Source organism: Suillus subaureus (assembly GCF_016647635.1).
Source record: "Suillus subaureus strain MN1 chromosome Unknown BJ212scaffold_3, whole genome shotgun sequence".
Taxonomy (NCBI): Eukaryota; Fungi; Basidiomycota; class Agaricomycetes; order Boletales; family Suillaceae; genus Suillus; species Suillus subaureus.
Genome location: NW_024538559.1, coordinates 1,724,831 through 1,747,044, shown reverse-complemented (window position 1 = coordinate 1,747,044; position 22,214 = coordinate 1,724,831). Strand labels below are relative to the sequence as shown.

The window sequence follows — 22,214 nt, the reverse complement described above, 5'->3', positions numbered from 1 at the left end:
AAACGCCAAAGCAATAGTTAATGTTCACAGACTTGTCTGGTCAGACAACTTGTGGGATCACAAGGTAAGGTGAGCGCAGAACTCGTGTTCGGAAAGTTTGATATCATTTGCTTCCTTAGCCACCAAGGCTCGAGGTTAAAGCATGTATGAATGTTAGCTGATAAGGCATTAGTTGGGTGCCTCCAACCATGCAACATATCCATGTATTGGCGCTCACGCGTGGTCAACGGATCACCTCATGAACTAGGGCTGGGGGCTTGTAAATCTCCTTTAAAGTACTGGAGGCATGCTAATTCCGCTCCAAACTGTCAGCATGAGTGGCCTCGTATTTTATGCTCCACCAGTAGCTCCTCTACTTGCTTCGTCGTCGTCCAGCAACGTACGGTGCTTTGGATCTTCTAGTTCAGCTACCAATGAAAGACATGTGGCTGATTTATCAGGCGATGTCGTCGCAGACACAAGCGTTCTGACAACATCAGGAGGTACCACGGATGTTTGGAAATGTACATGGTTCAAGGACACCGGTTCCACGAAGGTTCGTTTTGGCTTACACGGAACTGTTTTGAGACTCATCTGGCTGGTACAGGTTGCAGTGAAGACGTTCCGGATCGAGAGCACAAACCAGGGTGAACTCGCCAAAACACACAAAGCACGTACCAATGTTTATATTCTCAGAAGCCTTGATATAAACCATGATATGATAGAGATGGTCACAGCAAATCTATGCTTGGGCGAAGCTTGAACATGAAAATATACTTCCTTTATATGGCATTGTCATGGACTTCGGCCCAATAGTATCAATAGTCCATCCTTGGAAAGAAAACGGAACCCTCTCGACTTATTTATCATGCAAACATGCAACATTAACTGTACAAGATAAATTCAAACTCGTTTGTGTCGGTTTCTCGTTGCATTACCATTTTGACTGAGACCTCCTGCTTACCCCTGTCAAACAATAGCTTGAAAACATCGTCTCGGGACTTCACTATTGTGCGTTCAGCCATTTCCGTTCAATATTTGACGTGAGCTTGAGCCATGCTTCCTCTCCGCAGTGCACTCTCATGGCATTGTCCATGGAAATCTTTCTGGTGTAAGGGTAATTCCCATTAATCCCGCAAATCAATCTAATATATGTCTGAAGAATAACGTGCTGGTAGATGCCCTTGGTACAGCTAGTCTAGCGGACGCCGGTCTCAGTGTGCTAGTTCCAGAAATCTTAGGCATGTCATACTTTCGCCTGTCAACATCTGGCACTATACGGTTTACTGCCCCCGAACTTTTCAAAAAGTCCAGTCGCGGAGAAGTGCCCCTGCCAAGTATATCCAGTGATAGGTATTCACTGGGCAGTATCATTTATCTCGTAAGCCTGTCACCACGCAAATACGCGCGTTGTCAATAAATTATGCAGGTCCTTTCGGGCTCTCTACCATATTCCACCTTGAAGGACAGTGACGTCCTTGTCGAGTTGCTTATAGGAGTCGCCCCGGCATCACCTTCCGATTCGAACAAATCCATCACTCGGGAGCAGTGGCAGTTCATCCAAGGGTGTTGGCTAGAAATCCCCCAGAATCGCAGGACAACGAACGAAGCTCTCGAGTTTGTAGATGTCAATCTCGCTCTCTACGTCCCTTTCAGGGCTATTTCCTTGACTACAGCGGAAATGCACTCGAGATCGAGCAAGACAGACGGTTCAAAGCCTCGGTTGGTTTTGAGCCGCAGAGACTTCTCTCCGGGCGATACATTACCTCCAGGCTAGTATACTCGACGACTGTCATCACGGTTAAGATTGACTTTTCTCCAGATATACAGGCAAGTTTGGCAGTCGGTTTGCGTCGCTCGCGGAATCCTACGAAAGCTGCTGAGGTGCGCGAAGAGTAACACATGCTGTCGATTCTCATTCACAGGCTCAGGCCGCTGTATCTGTCATTTTAAACGACATTTTCGACACAAGTCATGTCGTACCTCAGTGGGATTCCAAGGAAACAGAAAACGCGGTAGTTAGTCACACGTATAATGTTCTCGTCGAAGACATCAAGATGATCAGCGACGCATTACAAGTATTGCAAACAAGCAACCCGAAGTACGTGCTCATTCCTGCGAAATGCTGATGGTCTGTCCTAACGCCTAGCAGTGCGGTAGAAAGGTCCCTCGGTACTCTCCGCTCAACAGTCCAACAATTGTTATTTGACGAGAGACGGAAACAACGAGCACCGCGCGCCGCGTTCCTGACGATTGTCTCCAAACTACAGGACTTTTTGGACGATCTTTGGAAGGAACTCTACAGGAATAGAGGGAAGTTGTCAGGTCCATTCTGGGAATGGTTTGAGAAGTGGATGTCGATGATGAGAGCATGGGATAATTCGCAATCAGAGGCTGCCGTTCAGAATACTGCTACGTGCTTGCGATCCATCCTATCCTAATACGGGCAGTAGTATGTAGTACTATCAGAAATACGCGTCCCAAATTCCAACCATACAACTGTTGGCCGTTTTGGGTGTGAGGCATGCCGTAAGAACTTTGTCTGGGAAATGGACACCGGTAAGTCTATTGAAGGGCAAAATAAGGAATATGCAAATTTCCTGATGTCATCCTCATCCAGATCGAGTTTAACTTTTGCAGCACTTAGGAAAGGAGAGAAGAGAGAGGGAAGAGGAGCGCCAAAAGAAAACTAACAACAAACTACTGACTACAGCAAGAAGTGCAGAAAAACGGCTCAGCAAGTACTACATCCCCGTGACCACAATGGATCAGCCCAGGACCCTGCATCCCAAGCTCCCGTCCCACGGACAGGGCTGCACGCATATTATCAATTACTGTCAGAAGACTGAAGACATTCGGTTGGTTCGGTATATTCACAATTTCCAATACAATGTCCCAAGATCACACACATCCATGCAACGACCACTTCAACCCTGGGTGACAAGTCTTTCCATTTCCCTCGGATTTGCAACCTGAAGGCAATCATTAAAAGGCCCGATGAATAAACAAAGGACGAATGTACTTTCCAACCATGGATAGCTGCCGCCCTCGTGTACCCTGACAACGCCTCCTGTGGATGATACGGTCTTTAAGAGTCAGAACTAGGACCCTCTATCTGACAGGCGATAAAACGTACTGTTCCCAATTTTGGTCTAGCCGCGCAGGTTTGGGGTCGGTGCTCGAGATGGCGAGCTTGATTTGTAAGAGTACAGAAGCAATGCTACATAGAGGGAATGTCAGATCAGCATTATAATAATACCTTGCGAGATACACACTTGTAACTTGGCAGCCATCCTAGATACACGTCGGTACATGCTATCAAGATATCAAGATCATACCGACAGTCACGACTCACCAGCTGAAGTTAGAAGATCCATGCAGATAGAACCCCCTACATAAATACCGGTAAATCAGCGAGTAACAATAAATCTTTAGCGATACTCACCAACAGTAATGTGACCGCCTCCGCCCTAGACACCAAAAGTCAGCTACACCGAGCGTTTGGAAAATTCACATCGTACCTGCATGAAAGGAAGGAACCGAGGCATTACAAGTCGAAAGAACGGGGGAGAATGAGGGAACGTCGACGGGAAACGTATCTCGAAAACAAGCGAATTGACACCCCTTTAAGAAAGAGAAACAATCTATCAACATAGTCAATTCCATAACACGCAGCCCAAACTCACTTTGACTTCAAATCCTTTGCAATAGGCAGATCAGGATCAAACGAATGCATTTCTACCACCCACTGGAACAAGTTCTCATTGAACTCTGGAGGCATGTACCATCCTAAGGTAGCAAGTGACTCCGCGCCCCCCTGTTCTTTCATCATCGCCCTGAACTCTTTCTGTAGTGCCATTGTCGCTCCTGGGGTCGAATCAGCAGGCGGAGGTAACAAGAGGTTGATGTTCTTCTCCACCCAACTGGCATCATGTACCCAATCTTGCTTTGGTTTTCCGTTGATGTACGGTGCGATGCTCTTTGGCTTCACTTCCACTTCATCAGGTGCGCTAAAAACAGCGCTGTCATCCTCATCGAGTTTAGGAGGGACATATGCGTCCTGGCAAAGCCCAAGAAGTTTCTCAAGTTTGTAAGAAGGTTGTGGGATTTCGACTTGTGCATTCGAGAGTAGGGGACGACAATTTGGATCGTGTTTGATAAAAGGAACATTTCGGACCTTTGACTTGGAGGGGGTGGTGGAGGTAGTGGTGTTGATGCTGGTAAATATACTGTTAGAGTGTGAGTAATCGAATGTGTTGACTAGCAAGTATCGACTACAAGCAGACCGTCAGCCCTTGATAACCGAACTGAAGCGTGACTCTTACCACATAATCCATTCTGTCTGCTTGACCACATAATACGGATTATGCGAGGTAAATTTTTGCGGGAGATTGATGATCTCCGCGAGAGCTACACAGGCCGAAGGGGCGATCGTGCTATTCCTCCAAGATTGTGAGCTAGCCGTAGCATAGGATCCCATCGAAATCACACCGTCTTTGGCGAAGTAAACACCTGAACAGAATAAGACAAATTATTGACGATTATAAGATAGTCTGCTTGCCATCTCCGTATGCTCGGCCATGTGCCACGGTCTTATACCACAGTCCGTGCCGTATGATCTATCGAATATCTTAGTGGTATCTTTCAAAGACGTCTCGGACGACTTACGGAATGCCAGTTCTTCAAGGGTGACCCATGGAAAGCCTGATATGCATCATCAAAAAGATCGCGACTGACGAAAGTACCAAAAAGCATACATAGAGAGTGGGGTAATTCTTCGCATTAGAATCATCACGTGTTTCTTGCTCTAAGGCATGTTTGAACTTCGCTTCTTTATCAGGGGCACCGACCATAAAGCGGAATTGTCGCCACTGCGAGCCTATACCATCACCGAATAAACAAATGAAGTGGAAGTGAATGAATCGCACGCACCTATGTTCTGTACTTGATCTTCCTCTTCGGTCAACTCTTGTAGGTGTGCCGTGCAAGAGGCAACACACCTAGTGGAGTTTAAATTAGGTGAATGACTCAAAGGCATGAAACGTACCAACGCAAGATGGACCATGCGGCGGGCAAGATACTGGAGTCCATATCCTTCAACTTCGGCTTGTTAGTCCCTACGATGACTTTCTTTTCAAGGTGTTTCTTCATGTCCCTGAATCTGCATTTACTTAGCATTAGCGTCAGCAATGAAGAGGGACGTTCGAACCGGAGGCAGTGTGTCGATAAGTTGCACAATTGCAGTACGCATTTCGTTGACAGTCAAGCTATCGAAGTCACGCATGGGACTTTTATGGACGGGGTCTGGAACCTTCAATAATAAGCCACTGCGGAAGGGGCTCATCGAGAACTTGTTCTGCGGCAGCAACATAAGCGAGGGAAACCAAGAGATCTACCGTCTCAGTATTCTTGCAAATATCATACTGAATGAGTTAATAAGCAGGCAATTGATAATTCAAGCGAAAAGTCGCCGACCTCTAGGGAGGGCCCAAAGTTGAGGCTATAGTATTGGTATGCACACAGACCAGAGTTGCAAACATAAGGCTTTAGGACCTCGAACACGGTATTGAGTTTCTTGTGACAGACGACACAATAACGATTGCATAGCTGTTCTTAAATCAGCGCAAGTCAATGCGACCATCTCGATGGTAATACTGACTGTGAATCGGCGGAGAAGGTACGCAAAAGCAGTCTCGAGTAAGTTGACGTGACCATCTTGGGTTTCCAAGGGATCATGCGGTAAGTAGCGAGAGCCAGCTAGACATTGCTCCTCCTCCTCAGCTTGACGAAGTTCCTAGTAGAAATGGAACAAAGATGAATATATGTATATGGCAGTTGCTTATGTCGATCTAAGACATACCTCCTGCATCTCCTTCACAAGAATTGCAGGCGATCTCTGAAGTTCCTGTGATCTCCAGAGGAGTTCTTCAGCTGCAGCCCATCCAAGTTTGAACTGTCGTCGAACTCGAAGCAGTTGAAGAAAGTGCTCATCAAGTAACGATTCAAGCGAGCTGCTCAAACTAAATTTATCAAAGGTACCGTCATCCTCTGCCGATCCCGTTTCAGACGCGTTGTCAACGTCGATATATTCTTCAACCACGCCATCTTCAATACCGTTCTGCTGGTCGGACTGGAGACCATATCGGCGGAGCGAAGCGACGACGTGTTCTTTTGACGGCTTGTACTGTCGAGAAAGGCCGACATAGAATTTTAACGAGGTGCAGAATGGATTGCAGCAGGGGAGAGTGTCCCATCGCTCTGAACAGGCGGATATACGCCACAGAAACCAGAGGTGACCAGCACGAGATGCTGGCGAGGAAGTAGGAATTGGCTATCCCAAGACATCAGGACGTGAGCAGGAATTTTGTCAGTTAATTCCACCACAGGGACAGAGATTGTCAAGAAGAACTCGCTGCTACCACTCCAAATGGCTCCTGGGGTATAACCAGCTGCATGAGTGCCTTCAAAGTCTCTGTGATCATGTAAGTGAATAGTCATCTGTGTAGAAATTGGAGCACCTGCGCAAGACTGAGCGACAGATCTCTGGTCTGGTGAACGCACTCATGTCCTCATCTGCAGTCATATCGTAATTGTGGTCATCTTCGCTGTCATCGTCACCAGAAATACTGATCAAGAAATGCTTCGCCACGTCGTGAATCGTACTGGGACTGTCGTTGAGTACCCCGTCACAAATCTCCTTCACCTGTTCCCCGTAACTGCCAGGTTCTGGGGAATGGCAGAAGAATGAGTGAGTGTTGGGGTACTCGGAAGTATCTATATGGATGACGATCAATACCGATGACATTTCCCCTCTCGATAACGACTAACCAGAACATAGGAGGTGCATCACTATCCTTGTCCGATCTCTAGACTCTATGAGGTCAAACTCTACTGAGCCATCATCATCTCCCGCTCTGAAACCTAAGAATACCAATATTAGTGGTGCTGAGTATCGGAGGCGCTAAACCACACTTACTTTGCGCAGACCATGTTCCCCTATCAAGGTCAGATGGGCAGCTCGTGTGCAGCTCGTGAAGATCAGCACTGAATCTCTTACGGCCTTTCAAAGCTTTGCTGTAGGTGCCATGGAAGCAGATGAAGAAGATATCAAAGGAGTCAAAGGAAGCAGCTGCGCCACCGGTACCGACGATATAGGGGTCTGTGCGTCAGCCAGCTTTGATAACTTGTAGGCATCATCCGTGGACATAGCAACTTGTTTATCATGGACATTCTCGCCAGGTTGTTTCTTCAAGTTGACGCGCTTGTGAGGCTGTTTCCTGGAGCCTTGACTTGAAGATGGTTCGAATTTATTTTTCTTGCGTGCATTCCGTGTGGCGGGCATGGTACTTAGTGATTTGGATATAATTTGAGCTTGGGTCTATCTCAGGAAGACTCTAACTGACATATAGTGTGTGCACGATGCAAGAATCCTTGAGTTGAAGTTGTAAAGACGCGCCTTCAAGTTCAGACTCCTTTCGCGGAGACCCTGCCATTTATAGCAACCGGATACACAAGCGCCCACTCGTTGAAGGCTTGAAGCCAACCTCTAGCTCTACATTTTCAAGCTCACGATCGCTTCAAATAGTGGTGCATCTACGACAAGTCCGGGACACATGTATACGAGGTGGAATACGAACCAAATCGGTAGGTATTTAACCGCTGCAGATGTCAGAGAGCAAGGCTATGGCTAGTAGCGCTGCCTACTCCCACTGACAGATTTTGTCACCAAATCCTCCAGTGTTCTCACAATATTATACGGTCTCATAGAGCCATTCAACCGTCTCCTTCAATAAGTACCCTCGAATTGATTATCACTGCGAGCTTCTTCGAGAATCGACGGAACTACGCCCACTCAATTGAATAGACCGGCCGAGTTTACCAGTGACGCACGTCCAAGTTCATATGATATCTACGCTGTCAAATCGCTCTCCCTACTCGCCAGCAGTCCTAGTGTGCTGTACATTGCAGAGATATCAATGAGTGGTGATCGCTGTGAGTGGCCTTGAAATCTTTTCACAGTCCCCGCCTCAACCTCACAGGCTTTCAAGTTCAGCTCCGAAATATTGTCCCCATCACCAGTGACAACTCATCAACTACCCCTTGATACCGCAACCACATACGTATCCTCCCATTGAATATTGCACGGAGATCACATTCCCTCATGGTATCAGGCCCATCCTCGACCGCTTTCGAGTACACTAACCGACGCAACCTTGAAGAGGTGCGTGAAGAGGATGTCCAGAGCCTGGCCATATGATCACCAAAGTCTGCAGCCCCAGTCGGCCTACCCAGGGATCCGTATCGATGTTCACGATCTACTTGCGTACTACACCATCATTCAAAATATTCAACGTTCAACCTCCATTCCCCGCTCACGCCAGCGGGTTCACGCGTGTGAATTATCATGTTTTTTCATGCCTCATGCGTGCCCAGACGTGGAACTTATACATGATACAAGGCGATCACATCACATGACGAAAGCCAATATCCCATAATGCTTCCGATACAACGAGAGGTGAGCCACGAGTTATCCTTGAGGATGAGAAGTAAGAGCGAATTGAGACTTGCGCCCTGACGTTCCGACGACATTGTCTATAAAAATCTCTCGCTCCTCGACCTTTCCATTCAGTATACAGCTTTTCTTCATTAGTACAGTAGGGATATCCAGGATAATTGGTTAAAACATTATCAGTGTCAGGACCTATAGCAAACGATTCGTATACATACTCAGCAAAAATATTGCCCAGACCTATGTCTCCCTGAAATCTACTTGGGACACCAAATAAGTACCGCAACGAGGCTGGGAATGGAGCGAAAAAGAAATTTTCCTGCTCCCCATAGAGCTCCAGACAACCGTTAACATCTCCCGTGTTACACACCTCTGCCAGTCGATACATGCACGCGCTTCTGGAAAGCGATTGAGGTCATGCCGGGTGCTGCGTCAGACTCGGTCACGAGCTTGGCGTGATATTCCCGAACGTCAAGGATCAGGCGGGGTCCTAGCACGAACATCTGCACCACCCTCACAACCTGAAGAGACCCAATATCGATCTGAGTATCCAGTGAATAACTCTGTAACGATGATGAATCTGGGTCGTATGCAGAGGTAGGTGAAAATTTGACATACCGCCGAGAGCGTTGGAGAGAAATTAAGAATGAGGGTGAAGCAAGAAACAGCAACAAAGCTGGCTGGCATGTTCGATCCTTTAGCGGGATGGGAACTCGTATTCACAACATGAGCTCACCTCGCAAAGTAAAGCACGTGAGTTTTCATCAACACCAGTGAAACAGTTCCTCATAATCCCTCCTGCCGAATGTTGTCGCAGTTCACAGAAGTGTTTTACCACAATCCAGACTGCGAGACACAGTGGAAAGTATCCAAGCAACGGAGCCCAGAAGTAGGTCATATTCCGCATAGCCCATCGAGCACTGATAGGTGCCGGAGAGAATGAGTTCCTCTGGTATTCATCAATGAAATTCATATTTTTTGTCATCCACAATTAAGCGTACCTCCTGAAGTATGCATTGTTGTCATTACGGTACCACTACATCGAAATGTTGTCAGCCAGGGAGGTGACGATGAGAGATACCAGGATCTTTCTGGACCGTTGATACATGGCATACAACCGAGTAATAATGATGACTTGCAGCATGTTTCAGTCACGTCAATACCACTCAGTGCTCGCAAGTGCCAAGCTCACCCCACAGCATTGGAAATACCAAAACACCCGTCCAATTCCATACGCCAAACAGAATCCAGTCAGTGATCAGCCTCGGGTGGCATCATACTCACTCCTACAGGGCACCACGGTCAATTGGAGGGGGGTAGCAGGCATCTGTGCAGAAGACTCACTGTATCTGTCAGCGAGATGGTCGGAACACTGCCTGCATACCGTTAGTGAGAAGAAGCAAAGACAGTGAATGATGTACTAAGAAGACATACCCAGCATGCCGAGGCTGATTATGAGAGACAGACGATTAGCACAACACCGATTGTTTAACTTTCCGAGCATACACAGTATATAACATTCCAAGATAGCGCACCTAGGGTACTTTCAAGTTAGCACAACATGACAATCGTAACAGGCAAGCTACATACACCGAGATACAGAACTGTCATTAGGGACCAGCGTTGCCTCTGGAAATAAGCGTATTTTCATGTGAGTTCCTCTGACATGAGACTCTACTCACCCAGACCAGTTCAACCTATATAACCATTCTTAGCGAGATGGCTGCTCCAGTCATAGCATTAACATACCTCTTGTCCGAATGTGAGTGCTGAAAATACTTGTAGGCTATCAGCAGTCCTTTAATATCATCATGCTCAACCCAATCATACATCACTCCAGCAAAGGCGCTAACTGCGAAACCGCTATCAATGTCAGATTGAGGCTTCGGCGTCAACATCCGACTACTCCTCACGAACCTACAAAATAGTTTACAACACAGTACAAATTAATGGCCGGCCACCAAGTGGGATCATTTGAGACTATGGTCATGTTGGTAGAGAATGGGGATGGGTGAGCGGCGAACTCAGTGGCTGTAAGAGAGGGACTAGTGGAAAAGAAGACCCAAGGTTGGGCGTTGCCCTTATCTGACCACAGCCTTGAAGTTGGACAGGCACCATGATGTCATGAACATCGATGACTCGTGGGGTTTTCGATTAACGCCAGCTGGCTGAGTCGCAAACCCGTGACTACTTGCACGTTATCAGAAAGTCAGAAATGAAGAAGAAAATGCTATAAAGTAACAGTACTTACTAGTCAACGCACATCTCTCCGGGTTGCCGATGCACACTCTCAACGTCGCAACGTCCACTTTGCACATTTGCGCATTGAGTGATCCTAGATCAGATCAATCGAGATTGAAAACACTCTTTACAACACTACACCCTTTGGTTTGTGGCCTTTCGCCGTTTTTAGCCCTCAATCGTGCAATTGTAAACTTGGGGTTGGGGCGAGGTCAACCGACCTTCTGAGCATCCTTGAGATGGACGTAAATCCACTCGTCCTCCGCAAACCACGCATCAACAGCTGAAACCCAGATCTTGAGGAGCCCGGCTAAATCCTTGCGTCGCTCGCTCGATCTGTGGTTGCAGCGTCCCTTGTCTCATGTTTACCGACGACTAAGTCGTAAACCTTTGTTTCCATGCTCTTCGTTAGAACAGAATTCGCGGAGGAATGTTCAAGTCAGATGTGGGGAAGAAATAGGTTGGAAAGAATAATTTCTCCCAGTTGTATGTGTCAGATTGTTAGTTGATCTCACTATGGGGGCTGTCAAGAAGCTGTTGGGGAACTCACACGAGTTTTACGTTCCTTGTATCTGCGACACACTTCCCCCGACACCAATTCCCTGACAATATCCTCATTACCAGTGCTCTTGAGGATAGGAGGGTCCGTCTCAAGGTTCTTGCATGAATACCAAAGTAGAAATTGAACAATGGAAATATCAAGCAACTGCCAGAGGCAAATGTGTCATAGTGCCGTTGATAACGTTATCGTTCATTACTTTATATCGAAGGCGGTCTGTGCACAGAGCTCACAGCGTAAGAACATGTCAGGGATGAGTTAAAAAGTGCTGACATGCAGGGTCAGGTGTGACGCGTCATATAATATATCATAGGTGAGTGTGGAGGACTCCTATATTGATATGGAGGCTGCGAATTCAAGATGTTAGGAAGAACTTGTATTGGTCTGATTTGTGATATTGCTGCGTCACATAAGTCACGTCAATGCTGCGTCACAGGCGCGTCACGATCGTCAACTAGCTCTAAACTCGGTTTTCATACTCGCGATCGCTTCAAATACATCTACTAGAGGTTCAGGACACATATGGAATACGAACCCAATTGGTAGGTATTTGATCTTTGTAGATTTCAGAGATAATGGCCCGCCAGAGCCACGGCCAGTAGCGATGGCTGGCAGTTATGAAGGTCTGTTTCGTATTCTCTGCAGTTCTTTCAAGCTGACGCATCGTATCAGGACGAACAATTACTTACTCACTCCAGGACTATCGCCGGGCCCACCTTTTTAACATGTCACGCACTGATTCCGAATCACAACTTAACTGTGTTATGATGGTCGTACAATAGACATGAGTAAAACGTGGTTTCCTCCCGAGCTTATGCCAGCTTTTTTTTCGCTTCAGATTGTAGTTCTCTGGGGTCATTGACCCTAAGTTGGACATTTAATTCGTCGTGAGCTTTTTTCTTTCGCTTTGTTTTGTTGGGTTGGGGTCTATTGGGTGATTGATGCGGACTCGTACTCCGCCACTCTAGGTGGCAGGTACTTATGCCACCTTACATCTCGCTTACGGGGGTCCATCAGTTGTATACCGATTGTGCAGGATCCGAGTCCTCGCTTACGCACCACTCTGATTTCCTCGATCCTCGCACAGGTCATCTAGTCAACCTACTTCCCAAGTCCAAAATTTATGTTGCTCCTGGCACTGTTCGCCTTTGCTATATGAGCGTATATCGATACCGGTGCACCGGTGTTATCGATGGAGAAGGAAATGGTACCAGATCCCGTGAAGTTCCCCCGAGAGAGAAGCGGTATCTGCTCACAGAAGGCAGGAGACTCCGTATGTTTCTCCTGAAAGACACGAAGCCTTTTCCAAACCTCCAATCCGGGGATCCATACAGGTCAAGCTATCGTGATCCGTAAGTCTTCTTCTACTCTAAGCTCAGCGGCGCAACTTACTAGATCTCACTTGCACTTATATGGACCCCATACTGACCCCGACATTAATATTATGGAAGATATAACTTTGAGGGCAATAATATCTTGTGTCAACTCTTTGCAGTCGTTTTACCGAGCTCACTCGGAGTTGCTTTGCGAAGTTTTGTGGGCTACGTACACCTGACACTTTCTCATGTCTACATCACCTGCGCCCCAAGCGTGTCAATGTGCAGTCACTCGTTCGAATGATTCAAATCGTCCTCACGCAATTGACCCCTATTCTACGGCGGCTCGCATAGACAGTACTCACGAGTCTACCTACCACACATCAACGCAGCTCCCCAATGAATTGTGGTGTATACATACATTGCTAATGAGTAATCGAGCCCAGACAAAGAGCTGGGACAAAAAAATGAAGAGAATGTTCATTGCGTGCGATTGTGTCGTGGATTAACGATCAAAATGAGAATGAACGTGCGCAGAGACAAATGAATGTATGAAAATGAAGACGATGTCCATGTAGGAAAACGTAGACATAAACGACGACGACGACCATGCTAGTAATTAGATGAGCATCTGAATCTAAAGAAATTAAGCGATGAGTTGGGGAAGCATGGATGCACCTGGGCATCGATATCTATCTATTAGATTTATATTGAGATTAAATGCGATATGCACTTGAGCGAGAACGATGCAAGTATACGTACGAATTTGAAGCAAAGCGACGCGAAGAGCGGGAACGTATACCAACACCAACGTCCGCCTACAAACTAAACACCCCCGCAGCCCTCCTCCTGCTCTGAACAGGATGAACGAGCACCAAACTGATTCCAAGACCCACAGTCAACCCGACACTCGTGCTGATCAACTGGAGCGCAGTGTTGAACCCGCTTGAATAGGAAGAACTCGACCCTGAGGTTTGATCAACGACGAAGTTGAACAGTCCGCCGTTGCCTAGGCCTGAAGGGAGTTGAAAGAGTATGCCTGTGATCTGCGTGTGTGCGTTTGTGTTGTGATGCGAGTTTGGTGCGCAAGGTAAGAGTTTTGTCAATTCCTCGATGCGAGAAACACGAGAAAAAGAGAACGCACCATAACAACAAACGCATTTCCCTCAAAAAACCTCCCATAAAGATTAGACACCAACCCTACAGCAAACGCTCCAACAGCAGCTGATATATCGCTCTGGTTCGGGAACTTGACGCCTACGAAGTGGTTCGTCACCCATCCAATGCATGAGATGGCGACTAGGAGGAACTAGTACGTGTCGGAATTAGTATCATCTCAAAAGAGGTTTGACATCTTAAACAGGAACAAAACCCCCACCAAACTAAACCAAACCAGTACCAAAAACTCACCAACTCCCTCCTCCCAACAACAGCCCCAAATCTCAAACTTAAAAACAGACTATAACACGGCACACTGAGGAACGCCCACCACAAACTCGGGGTGCGCTGCCACCACCCGCCTTTGGGATCGTGGCTCGAGAGACACATGTAATCTGTGCCTCCTACAAGACGTTTGCCGAGTATTGTTTGGTAGAGCTCAGCTCCGATAGCCAGCCCGAAACCGAGGAAGAGGCTGTACATGAGGGCGTAGCAGAGACGGACGGAGCCTGCTATTAGGGACCGGGAGGAGATTTCGAGGGAGCCATTCAGGACTATGAAGCCCTGTGGGGTTCGTTAGCGGTGGGATGCGACGTGAAGGATGGATGGATGGAAAGGAAAGAAGCAGGGTGAGGAAAGACAGATGAAGGACGTTAAACTCACAGGTAAAATCAAAACTACACTACTGCTAGCAACAGCCTCATAACAAATCCTCTCTGTACTAGCAAGCGCAGCGCTCACAAAGCTCAGAAGCGTAGCAACCGTTATCTCAAACACGTTTCCATATAGCTCGTTGCGCACACTGAGGAGTTGGATGGTGACGAGGAGCGCACCCAGGGGGAAGGAGACAAGGGTGTCAATGAAGCTCCCGTTGAAGCTAACGCTACAGATGCTGCTGCTACACAACCCGCCTAGGAATATAAGTTTGGGGAAGGAGTAGATTGGCTTTTTGCGCATGAGGGTGTCGAGGGCGGTGTTGGCTGAGGATACAGAGATGACATCGTGGATGACCTGCGCGTTTTGAGTGGTAAGATATGTTGGTTTCATTGACGAGATTAGTTTGTTTAGCATTCGAATGGAAGAGAGAAACGTACATCCCAATACAACCCATGCGCCTCCCCCAGCTTCCCCAAATCCAACGCACTCGCCTGCCTAATAAACTTGACGTGACTCGTCCCCGTTGCGTTGTCTTCGAAGCTGATCCACATGACGTCAGGGAGGTACAGACAACTCATATCGAGCTCGAGGACACGTGCTGTGCTTTGGATCTGCGCGACGAGTCTGTGTGAAGGACCCCCAAACATCATCATTGCACGAGCCAGTTTGAGGATGAATTCTTGACGTTGGAGAATGGCTGCTACGTGTCGGGTTATCTGTGGGGTGGGTGTAAGTGAGGTGAGGTAGAGACGTGAATGAAGGAGGGAAAAATAAAAGAAACGCACATAAACCTCCGCCCTTTTCCTCTTCCTCCTCTTCTCCTTCTCCCTCCTCTCCCTATCCTTTCTCTCCTTTCTTTCCCTCTCCTTTCTCTCCTTTCTCTCCCTCTCCTTCTGCTCCTCCATCCACTTCGCACCGAAATAGTCCTCACCACTTCCACCGTCCCTTTCCTTGTCCTTTTCATCAGGCGAACCAACAATGCTACTCGCCCTCGTCCCAGTCCCACTAGTCTCAGGAGTAGAAGCCCCACTCGCACTGACCGGATACCTTAAAGGTGTCCCGGGCAAACTCAGCGAAAACCCCTTGAAGTGCCCGCTAGGCAAGTGATGTGGGAGTGGGAGGTCTTTCAGAACCCCTTTCCAGTGCTTCGACTTTGGTTTCGTGGTGGAGGTCGAAGTCAAAGTTTGGGGGAGGGTTGGTGGAGTTGATTCAGAGGGGGTGGAAGTAGGAGTAGAGGTAGAAGTAGTCGCGGTCGTTGGAGGAGCGAGTGTATCTGGTGAAGCCTCTTCTTCCTCTTCCTCCTCCTTGACATCTATCACTTCCTCGGGGTCTATAATTGTTGCGTCGCTTTGAGATTGGATAGCAGCTTTAGAATCAACTTCCCCTTCACCCTCGTGGACCTCCTCAACACGCCCACCGACCCCCCTCGTAAAATCGGTATCGGTGCTCTTGGAACGACGGGGGAGACGGAGGCTGAGACGTGGAGGTGTTGGTGTTCGTTGTCTCCCCCCTTCCTCTGCACTCCCTTCCCCAGCCCCCTCCCCCTCAAATCCATCCTCAAATCGATACCTAACAAGCCCATACCCTCGCTTCGTCTTCAAATCAGGCGCTAACCCCAATTGCATCGGGGCAGCAGCACCGCTCAGGGTCCCCGCACCTGTAATGAGCGCAGCCATACTCGAGGGGCCTTTATCTTTGGGTTTGAGGGAGGCGAGGAGAGAGACGGTGCTGCTTGAGGCGGAGTGGATGGTTTGGGTTAGGGTTTGGGAGGGTGTTTTTTTATGTTTAGATTCAGACTTGGGGCGAGAGGCAGAGTGGGAGAGCCATGGACGTTCGGGATTGGAGAGGTCTGACTCGTCTTCACTATGCGCGGGATCGTGCTCATCGTGTTCCTGGCCGTAGAGCGCCAACAACGCACTCAGCACGCCAGACCCGAGTTTCGGTTGGGAGGCATGTGTCGGAGGGTGAGATTCGGGGTCGTAAGGACCGCTTGATTGTGCGTAAGGTGGGGGGTGGTGAGGGGTAGGAGCGACTGAGGGGGGAGTGTGGAAATGCCACCATGATTTCTTGGGTGGTTGCTGGGGAGTTGGATGGCGTTTTTCTTCTTCGACTTTGCCGTCTGCATCCAGGTTCTCTTTTTCAGAGTCTGGTTCTACGATTGGGACTCGTGATCGTGATTTTGAGCGGTGACGACGACCGAGGATACCCCACCGTTTCGTGTGTGCTCTGACGACGCCTGCTGCTTCGCGTACGGCAAGGTGCTCAACGCGGCCATCTGCCGGGATTTCAGAGTCCCCACTTGCTTGTCTTGAAGAGAGAGGGAGGCCAGCGCTTTCTAGGGGGTCAATAAAGACTTCGCCTGGGACGGTGTGTGTGCGACGTGGGAGGAAGGGGGTAGAAGATGTAGGGGATGTAGGCACGGATGAAGAAGGTGTACTTGGGGGATAGGTATGTATGTCTACCGTAGGGGGCACGACTTGGGCAGATGGGGAGTGTGGACGAGAGGAACGGTGGCGCTCGAGAGCGTCTTTGAGAGTTTCAAACGCGTTCGGCTAGACGTTTCATGTAAGCAACGGTTGAAAAAAAACAAGAGGGTACTCACATCCTGAGCCATCTCGTCCAGTGCGTGTGGACTGATTGGTTCTGGTTCTGGTTCGTGGACATGTTCTGTGCTTGCCCATTGCACGCGACGGGGAGTACGGGTGCCAGGCGTTGGTGACATGATGCTGACTGGCATCGTATTAGAGCGGTGAGGCGACGGTGAAGACATGAAAGAAAATACGCACCCGTTGATGATTATTTAGTGATTATTCAAATGATACTCCACGGAATTGCAAAATCACTAATTGTTCGTTTCACCGTCCGCGTCGGTTACGGTCACCGTCGCCGACGTTGTCACCTAAAGGAAATATTTTAGCTCTCATGGTTTGATCTACTGGACTAAGTACTTGAGGAAGAGGTGGACGTAACGTAACCGGACTTTTCTCACATGATGTCATTCACGCTCCACTTGAGTGCGGTTTCCACTCTAATTTAATTTGTACCCTAATACTTGATACAAGCACATTCGAGAAGTCAACCATGTACGTCAAGCACCACCATCGCCGTGCCCACACCCTCATCGAACATGCGGCTAGTCAATCACCAATGTTACGCTCCCCAAAGGGCATCGGACATGCGACTCACCGTTATCTTGACATCGCACGCTATAGATAAAGATAAAGCTCCACCTTTAGCTGCACCTGACAAATCGCAATCTTATCACACCCCCATATACTTATAGGCACCCTATGAACAAGACGAGAGACGGAAGGCCGAAATCTGTAGTGAGGCATAGTATTTCTGTAGTCGTAGTCGTGTAATCTCAGGATGTTCACATCCGTCGCGAACGCATGACAGAATTCATCGGCGTGTACATATACATATCAGTTTCCCCAGTTGTGAATTCCGATACTCAATCGATCTGAAGCGAATATCTAAACAAGGCATGATCAAGTGCGTGGGGCGAGATAGCAGAGCACCTACCCATAATAAGTAACCTCTCTCACAACTGAGAGCAACGACGTAATATTGTTCTTATGAACTGTGCTCAGCGGTGCAGTGCCTGTCCGAAACTCTACCACTGGCACCTGGAAAGATGCAACTGCTAGCATCGCTAAAAGACAATCCACTTGTAGTTTTTCCGGCGCCCCCACCAGAGTCAATTTCCGCAACATGGGAAGGTGAAGTCGAGTGAATATCTTGATAAACTCTTGTCGGGTGTCCTCTAGAAAATAGAAGGGGAGGGGGAGAGTCATCGATTCAAGCACCAAATTACTTATAGGGGCAGGAACGTCCCCAAAATGAAAGGGTATGATTTTATCAACCACGATGGTCTCCAGATGAGCGAAACTGGCTATAGTGGAGCATATAGCAGGCGCAGAAGCGGCCCGCAGGCGGATATGACATAGATCTCTGCAAGTAAGGGTCGACTGTCCGTTTGGGACGGTCAAACAAAAATAACCATCGACGCGTAGGTAGGAAAGCTTTGGTGCATCGATGTTCCTGAGATTTGATTCATTGCACTCCAAGGCTTTCAACTGAGGTGTGTTGAAGTCAGGATTCCAGCCTTGCACGGGTGACATAGACACCGTTTCCCAACGCTGGCTCTCAGAAAGGAGGATATCAAGAAGTCGAGAGTCTGCCACTGGTTCAATCCAATTGCACTTGCGGTTCTGGAAATCGTCAACAATCCAAAGGGTGAGGGGCAGCCTGACAGAGCGAGCAAGCCAACACTGGAGGAAATATGGAAGAAATGGTTTCCATGGTTTAACTTTCCCAGGGAGCGCGACCAGGATGCGTGACCAGACTTCTGGTGTTGAATATGCAACGGCTCGCCAGAGACGGCACACTCTGGTGAAGACTAAGGGAGGGTTGGAAACATTGAGCGAAATAGTGTTATATTCTAATGAGAAGATGCTGGGACAGCCTGGGATGTCGTTAACAATGAGCAAGAAGACCTGTTGTAGAAGTTCCGCTGGGAGCCGATGGATGTACGCCAGCTCTGTCGGAACGGGAGGACTTGAACAAGAGAAGGATTTTATTGTGCGGATCTCACGGAGTAATTTCATGCTCCTCTTGTCGAATGCTTTCATCGTTGATTGAAAGCAGTTCCATCTTCAGGGGAGAGAATCAAAGTTTAGATATGTTTGTTTGTTGCCGCATTATGTAATTTAGCGTCCGGGCCATCGCTGGCCGTTTCGGGTTATCAATCGGTCGACTCTAGAGGTGGTTTGAATGAGACTCGCACCCCACGAAACTCATGCTCTGAGTGCTACTTGCAGCTCCTACCCCAAATGGAGGGACGCCTCCCTTCTGTCATTGTGTTGCAGGTCACTCCTCCCATCATCGAGCTCCTGCTACTTCGTTCCATAGAGTGGATGACGTCTAAGGGTGGAACATATCATGCTGCGCTGGAACAAGCCGGTACCGCTGTTTTGCGGTACTCCATAAGTAAGCTTTTTGTGGAGGTTCTACTATCACGGCTTAATCCGTGGCTTCAGATGACGAGAGGGTTTCACTTGCCAAGAACCTCGTGGAGGTGCTTCCCTGTGAACTTGCCTTGGACCATCCACCAGTTTGAGGAACGAGCCACGTAATACCTTCACTACAGGCAGTTCTTCACGATCTGGGACAGTCTTGACTACGTTGTTGAGTGCTGGAGTCTAGAGGTGTCGACAATGAACCGGGACACCAGAGCTACTTGGTTAAGCGACTACAAGGGACTTATCAACTAGGCTTACGATGCCGTTGTGAAACTACTCACCTTGGATTGGATGATGCTGGACGAGACAGGAGATCGCTGTTCCTGTGAGCTGTGTAACTCCCGTTCGGCAGATATACGTTCCTGAGCTTACACTGCGGCTGGATGTCACAAAGTAAGCATATCTTTGTATGCAGTGCCTGTAGTTCTAATACATCTTGGACAGGAATGTGAAGCGTGCATTGGAGCTTGCCAACATCATTGCGGATTCGAGGTACAAGCTGTATGATGATTTCTTGCATCTCAATAGTCGGAGGCTTGATGCGGTGTGCCGGGCGACGATAGCTGGGGTGGATCGGATCCTTTCAAGATCATTTTATCGTAATCACACACTTTCGATATGCTTTTTCTCTCTATCTTTATGCGACATGCTTGTTGTATTTATGACCTTGTTAATGGGCAGCGAGGTTGTGGCTCGTTCCCTTTTACTCATGCAGAGGGGGTGCTCAATGATTTCTGCATTCTATGCGACACGAACACACGGTAACAGAGGGACGCATCGAAGAAGAGTCATGCACAAGGTGAATACACCAATCTGGTAAAGGTAAAGGCGGAGTGTACCACGTCTTGTGTTTCATTGTTCAAACGTTCAACGTTCATGATTAAGACATGTTTGCAGAAAGGAATATATAGGAGCAAGCCATGATTAATGTACAAAAAAGTATTGCGCAGACATGATCCAAATGACTGAGATATTATTGAGACAGTGGGGAATGAAAGAGATCAGGATCATAGAAAATAGCGAATGAGCCTCGAACTAGATACCTATATGAACAAAGGCGATCTGCTGTTCCAGTGAAATCTTATTGCGCCGCAATTTCTTCACTGCCTTGTGCAACGCCATCGCAGCCCGCGTGCAGTCCAATCCCCCCGAATCATCAACCAGCTTATCGTAGAAAGCAGACACAACCTGCCGTGCAACCTCGTCGTCGACGGATCACATAGAACCTATGACACTGCGAAATCCAGAAAATTGCATCGCCGCGGCGAGATGGATCGACTCGTCAGGACTCTTCTCATCGCCAACGGTAGTGTGGCAAGCCGATAAGAATGCAAACTCCGGATTCTCCCAGTTGGATCGGATGATGTCCTTGATCATCAACGGCCCATCACGCATGGCGAAGGAAGATTCAAATGGTCATTGTCGATTCGGCATTCCGTGGCAGGCCAGGTGAAGCCACTGGTTATGGTTTATTGCTTCGAGAACACCCTGCACTGTTGCATCGCTCTCCTCGAGCGATGTGAAGGACGACACGATGGGTACGAGACGCTGAGCTATGTCGGCTAACTCGGGAGCGACACATCGCAGTTCATTCCCACTGTCCGGGTTTCCTTGACCAATTGCAACAAAATATTGAGTAGATGTATATGGAGAAGCGCGCTGTCTTGCACGAACGAGTATCGCCAACGTGGGGGTACAAGAGGAGATGTAAATCTGTGACAAGCTGTCTCCCCCCTTCTCATAGGGTCCTGCTGCATGTAAAGGAAGTAAAGTGAATTCAGCGGTGGGACACCACTAGATACGCGAGCTAGGGTGAACATTCGACATCTTAAGGGCTCAGACCATGGGGTCAATGATATCATACCAAAGCTTGCGGAGGATGCACACAAGCTTGTTCTGACGATCGGAACAACCAAATTGCTCTGCGACGGACTAAAATTCGGAGGACAACTCAGAGACTTCGATCCGCGTGATACCAATTGAAATGTGGACAGGATTGTGGTCACGGTGGACAATCAAGGCATCGCAGCTGTACTGACTAGCATTGACGACGATGACAAGACCTTCTTCAGCGGCCTTCTGTAGGTCGGAGAACAGGGGGTACAGGAGAAACGGAGACAAATCGGGAAGCATGCGGATGCGGGAGACGGAATTGTTCCATTGCATGGTCAGTCATCGGATGTGTGGGGACTGGTCTTCAGTGGACTGATCGAATGCGATGCGAAGGCGAAAGATCAGCTGCTTGAACTCCTCCTCCAAGGCTGCACCAGTGTAACTGGGTAGGGAAAGTCCATCGAACGGCGAGCTTAAGCGTGCCAACTGGGTCCAGAACACTGCGCGACCTTGCACCACCAGTTCCACAGCAGTTTTCAGCGCGCCATGATGAATGCTGCACAAGAAAGCGTTTGCAGCAAGCGAACCCGAGGCCATCCTTACGACATCGAAATGACGTGAGGAAGACGACAAAAGGGCGACATGCTGATCTAGGACTTTCAATGTAGTTTGATATGCAACCAATGCATAACTATGATTTGTCTCCTCGGGAGAGGTGGCCCATGACTTAGCAGCAGTAAGATCGCTACGAGAGACTGCATGGGATGTGTGGGAGAGTTGCAAGAACAGGCTAAATGCTTCATCGTGGTCAGATGGGTCGCCCTGCTGCCTGAATCTATCTACAAAGCCGAGGGCGAGATTGTTGAGAGAAAATGGTTGATAATAATGACCAGGGGGGTGAAGGAGTAGTGCTGCCCGAAGGAGCTTGATGCAATCAT

General features: G+C 48.3%; 8 protein-coding genes across 8 annotated transcripts; 2 read left to right on the top strand and 6 right to left on the bottom strand.

Annotated features, from left to right (window-relative positions):
• Nucleotides 1-31: 31 nt before the first annotated feature.
• BJ212DRAFT_550237 (kinase-like domain-containing protein) lies at nt 32-2,489 on the top strand. Its single transcript, XM_041343478.1, has 11 exons — nt 32-64; nt 173-535; nt 587-649; nt 705-890; nt 960-990; nt 1,053-1,090; nt 1,142-1,360; nt 1,409-1,751; nt 1,802-1,863; nt 1,911-2,080; nt 2,132-2,489. The coding sequence occupies exons 2-11, from the start codon at nt 287-289 to the stop codon at nt 2,418-2,420; spliced, it is 1,650 nt and encodes a 549-aa protein (XP_041198572.1). The 5' UTR covers nt 32-64; nt 173-286; the 3' UTR covers nt 2,421-2,489.
• A 100-nt stretch (nt 2,490-2,589) lies between these two features.
• On the bottom strand, nt 2,590-7,434 carry BJ212DRAFT_1322854 (uncharacterized protein). Its single transcript, XM_041334479.1, has 24 exons — nt 7,383-7,434; nt 7,128-7,325; nt 6,956-7,053; nt 6,808-6,900; nt 6,498-6,753; nt 6,195-6,451; nt 5,840-6,147; nt 5,639-5,773; nt 5,455-5,586; nt 5,331-5,402; nt 5,181-5,290; nt 5,027-5,140; nt 4,912-4,979; nt 4,737-4,858; nt 4,648-4,683; nt 4,541-4,598; nt 4,305-4,491; nt 3,666-4,253; nt 3,501-3,603; nt 3,425-3,449; nt 3,331-3,370; nt 3,116-3,199; nt 3,002-3,065; nt 2,590-2,951 (listed from the first exon to the last, which is right to left on the bottom strand). Exons 2-24 carry the CDS (start codon nt 7,319-7,321, stop codon nt 2,907-2,909), a joined length of 3,189 nt encoding a protein of 1,062 aa, XP_041198571.1. The 5' UTR covers nt 7,322-7,325; nt 7,383-7,434; the 3' UTR covers nt 2,590-2,906.
• Nucleotides 7,435-13,422: 5,988 nt separating this feature from the next.
• BJ212DRAFT_1260447 (DUF1212-domain-containing protein) lies at nt 13,423-15,345 on the bottom strand (the record flags this gene model as incomplete). Its single annotated transcript, XM_041330109.1, has 6 exons — nt 13,423-13,650; nt 13,749-13,913; nt 14,015-14,326; nt 14,426-14,773; nt 14,857-15,135; nt 15,205-15,345. Coding segments are annotated over 6 exons (1,473 nt in total), but the record flags the coding sequence as incomplete, so codon positions are not given.
• A 2,595-nt stretch (nt 15,346-17,940) lies between these two features.
• On the bottom strand, nt 17,941-19,053 carry BJ212DRAFT_1476141 (uncharacterized protein; the record flags this gene model as incomplete). The annotated part of the gene is made up of 1 exon (XM_041339328.1): nt 17,941-19,053. The coding sequence occupies one exon, from the start codon at nt 19,051-19,053 to the stop codon at nt 17,941-17,943; it is 1,113 nt and encodes a 370-aa protein (XP_041198569.1).
• Nucleotides 19,054-19,254: 201 nt separating this feature from the next.
• BJ212DRAFT_1476140 (uncharacterized protein) lies at nt 19,255-19,541 on the top strand (the record flags this gene model as incomplete). The annotated part of the gene is made up of 2 exons (XM_041339327.1): nt 19,255-19,411; nt 19,462-19,541. The coding sequence occupies 2 exons, from the start codon at nt 19,255-19,257 to the stop codon at nt 19,539-19,541; spliced, it is 237 nt and encodes a 78-aa protein (XP_041198568.1).
• A 792-nt stretch (nt 19,542-20,333) lies between these two features.
• On the bottom strand, nt 20,334-21,280 carry BJ212DRAFT_1322787 (uncharacterized protein). Its single transcript, XM_041334478.1, has 4 exons — nt 21,070-21,280; nt 20,929-21,040; nt 20,677-20,811; nt 20,334-20,643 (listed from the first exon to the last, which is right to left on the bottom strand). Exons 1-4 carry the CDS (start codon nt 21,261-21,263, stop codon nt 20,479-20,481), a joined length of 606 nt encoding a protein of 201 aa, XP_041198567.1. The 5' UTR covers nt 21,264-21,280; the 3' UTR covers nt 20,334-20,478.
• BJ212DRAFT_1322786 (uncharacterized protein) lies at nt 21,131-21,586 on the bottom strand. Its single transcript, XM_041334477.1, has one exon. The coding sequence runs from the start codon at nt 21,574-21,576 to the stop codon at nt 21,376-21,378; it is 201 nt and encodes a 66-aa protein (XP_041198566.1). The 5' UTR covers nt 21,577-21,586; the 3' UTR covers nt 21,131-21,375.
• BJ212DRAFT_1322785 (uncharacterized protein) lies at nt 21,471-22,117 on the bottom strand. The gene has a single exon (XM_041334476.1). The coding sequence runs from the start codon at nt 21,871-21,873 to the stop codon at nt 21,616-21,618; it is 258 nt and encodes an 85-aa protein (XP_041198565.1). The 5' UTR covers nt 21,874-22,117; the 3' UTR covers nt 21,471-21,615.
• Between the last annotated feature and the right edge of the window lie 97 nt (nt 22,118-22,214).

What these genes read in the sequence shown, in the direction of transcription:
- BJ212DRAFT_1322786 (XM_041334477.1), bottom strand. Translation starts at nt 21,576, where the DNA reads ATGCTTCCCGATTTGTCTCCGTTTCTCCTGTACCCCCTGTTCTCCGAC.
- BJ212DRAFT_1322785 (XM_041334476.1), bottom strand. Translation starts at nt 21,873, where the DNA reads ATGGCCTCGGGTTCGCTTGCTGCAAACGCTTTCTTGTGCAGCATTCAT.
- BJ212DRAFT_1322854 (XM_041334479.1), bottom strand. Translation starts at nt 7,321, where the DNA reads ATGCCCGCCACACGGAATGCACGCAAGAAAAATAAATTCGAACCATCT. An exon ending in CAGACAGAATGGATTATGTG is followed by an intron (nt 4,254 to 4,304) that starts GTAAGAGTCACG and finishes GTCTGCTTGTAG; the next exon opens with TCGATACTTGCTAGTCAACA. An exon ending in CTTCTAACTTCAGCTGGTGA is followed by an intron (nt 3,200 to 3,330) that starts GTCGTGACTGTC and finishes CCCTCTATGTAG; the next exon opens with CATTGCTTCTGTACTCTTAC.
- BJ212DRAFT_1322787 (XM_041334478.1), bottom strand. Translation starts at nt 21,263, where the DNA reads ATGTTCACCCTAGCTCGCGTATCTAGTGGTGTCCCACCGCTGAATTCA. An exon ending in ATACATCTACTCAATATTTT is followed by an intron (nt 21,041 to 21,069) that starts GTTGCAATTGGT and finishes AAACCCGGACAG; the next exon opens with TGGGAATGAACTGCGATGTG. An exon ending in AATTTTCTGGATTTCGCAGT is followed by an intron (nt 20,644 to 20,676) that starts GTCATAGGTTCT and finishes GTCGACGACGAG; the next exon opens with GTTGCACGGCAGGTTGTGTC.
- BJ212DRAFT_550237 (XM_041343478.1), top strand. Translation starts at nt 287, where the DNA reads ATGCTAATTCCGCTCCAAACTGTCAGCATGAGTGGCCTCGTATTTTAT. An exon ending in CGTCTCGGGACTTCACTATT is followed by an intron (nt 991 to 1,052) that starts GTGCGTTCAGCC and finishes TCCTCTCCGCAG; the next exon opens with TGCACTCTCATGGCATTGTC. An exon ending in ATCCTACGAAAGCTGCTGAG is followed by an intron (nt 1,864 to 1,910) that starts GTGCGCGAAGAG and finishes TCACAGGCTCAG; the next exon opens with GCCGCTGTATCTGTCATTTT.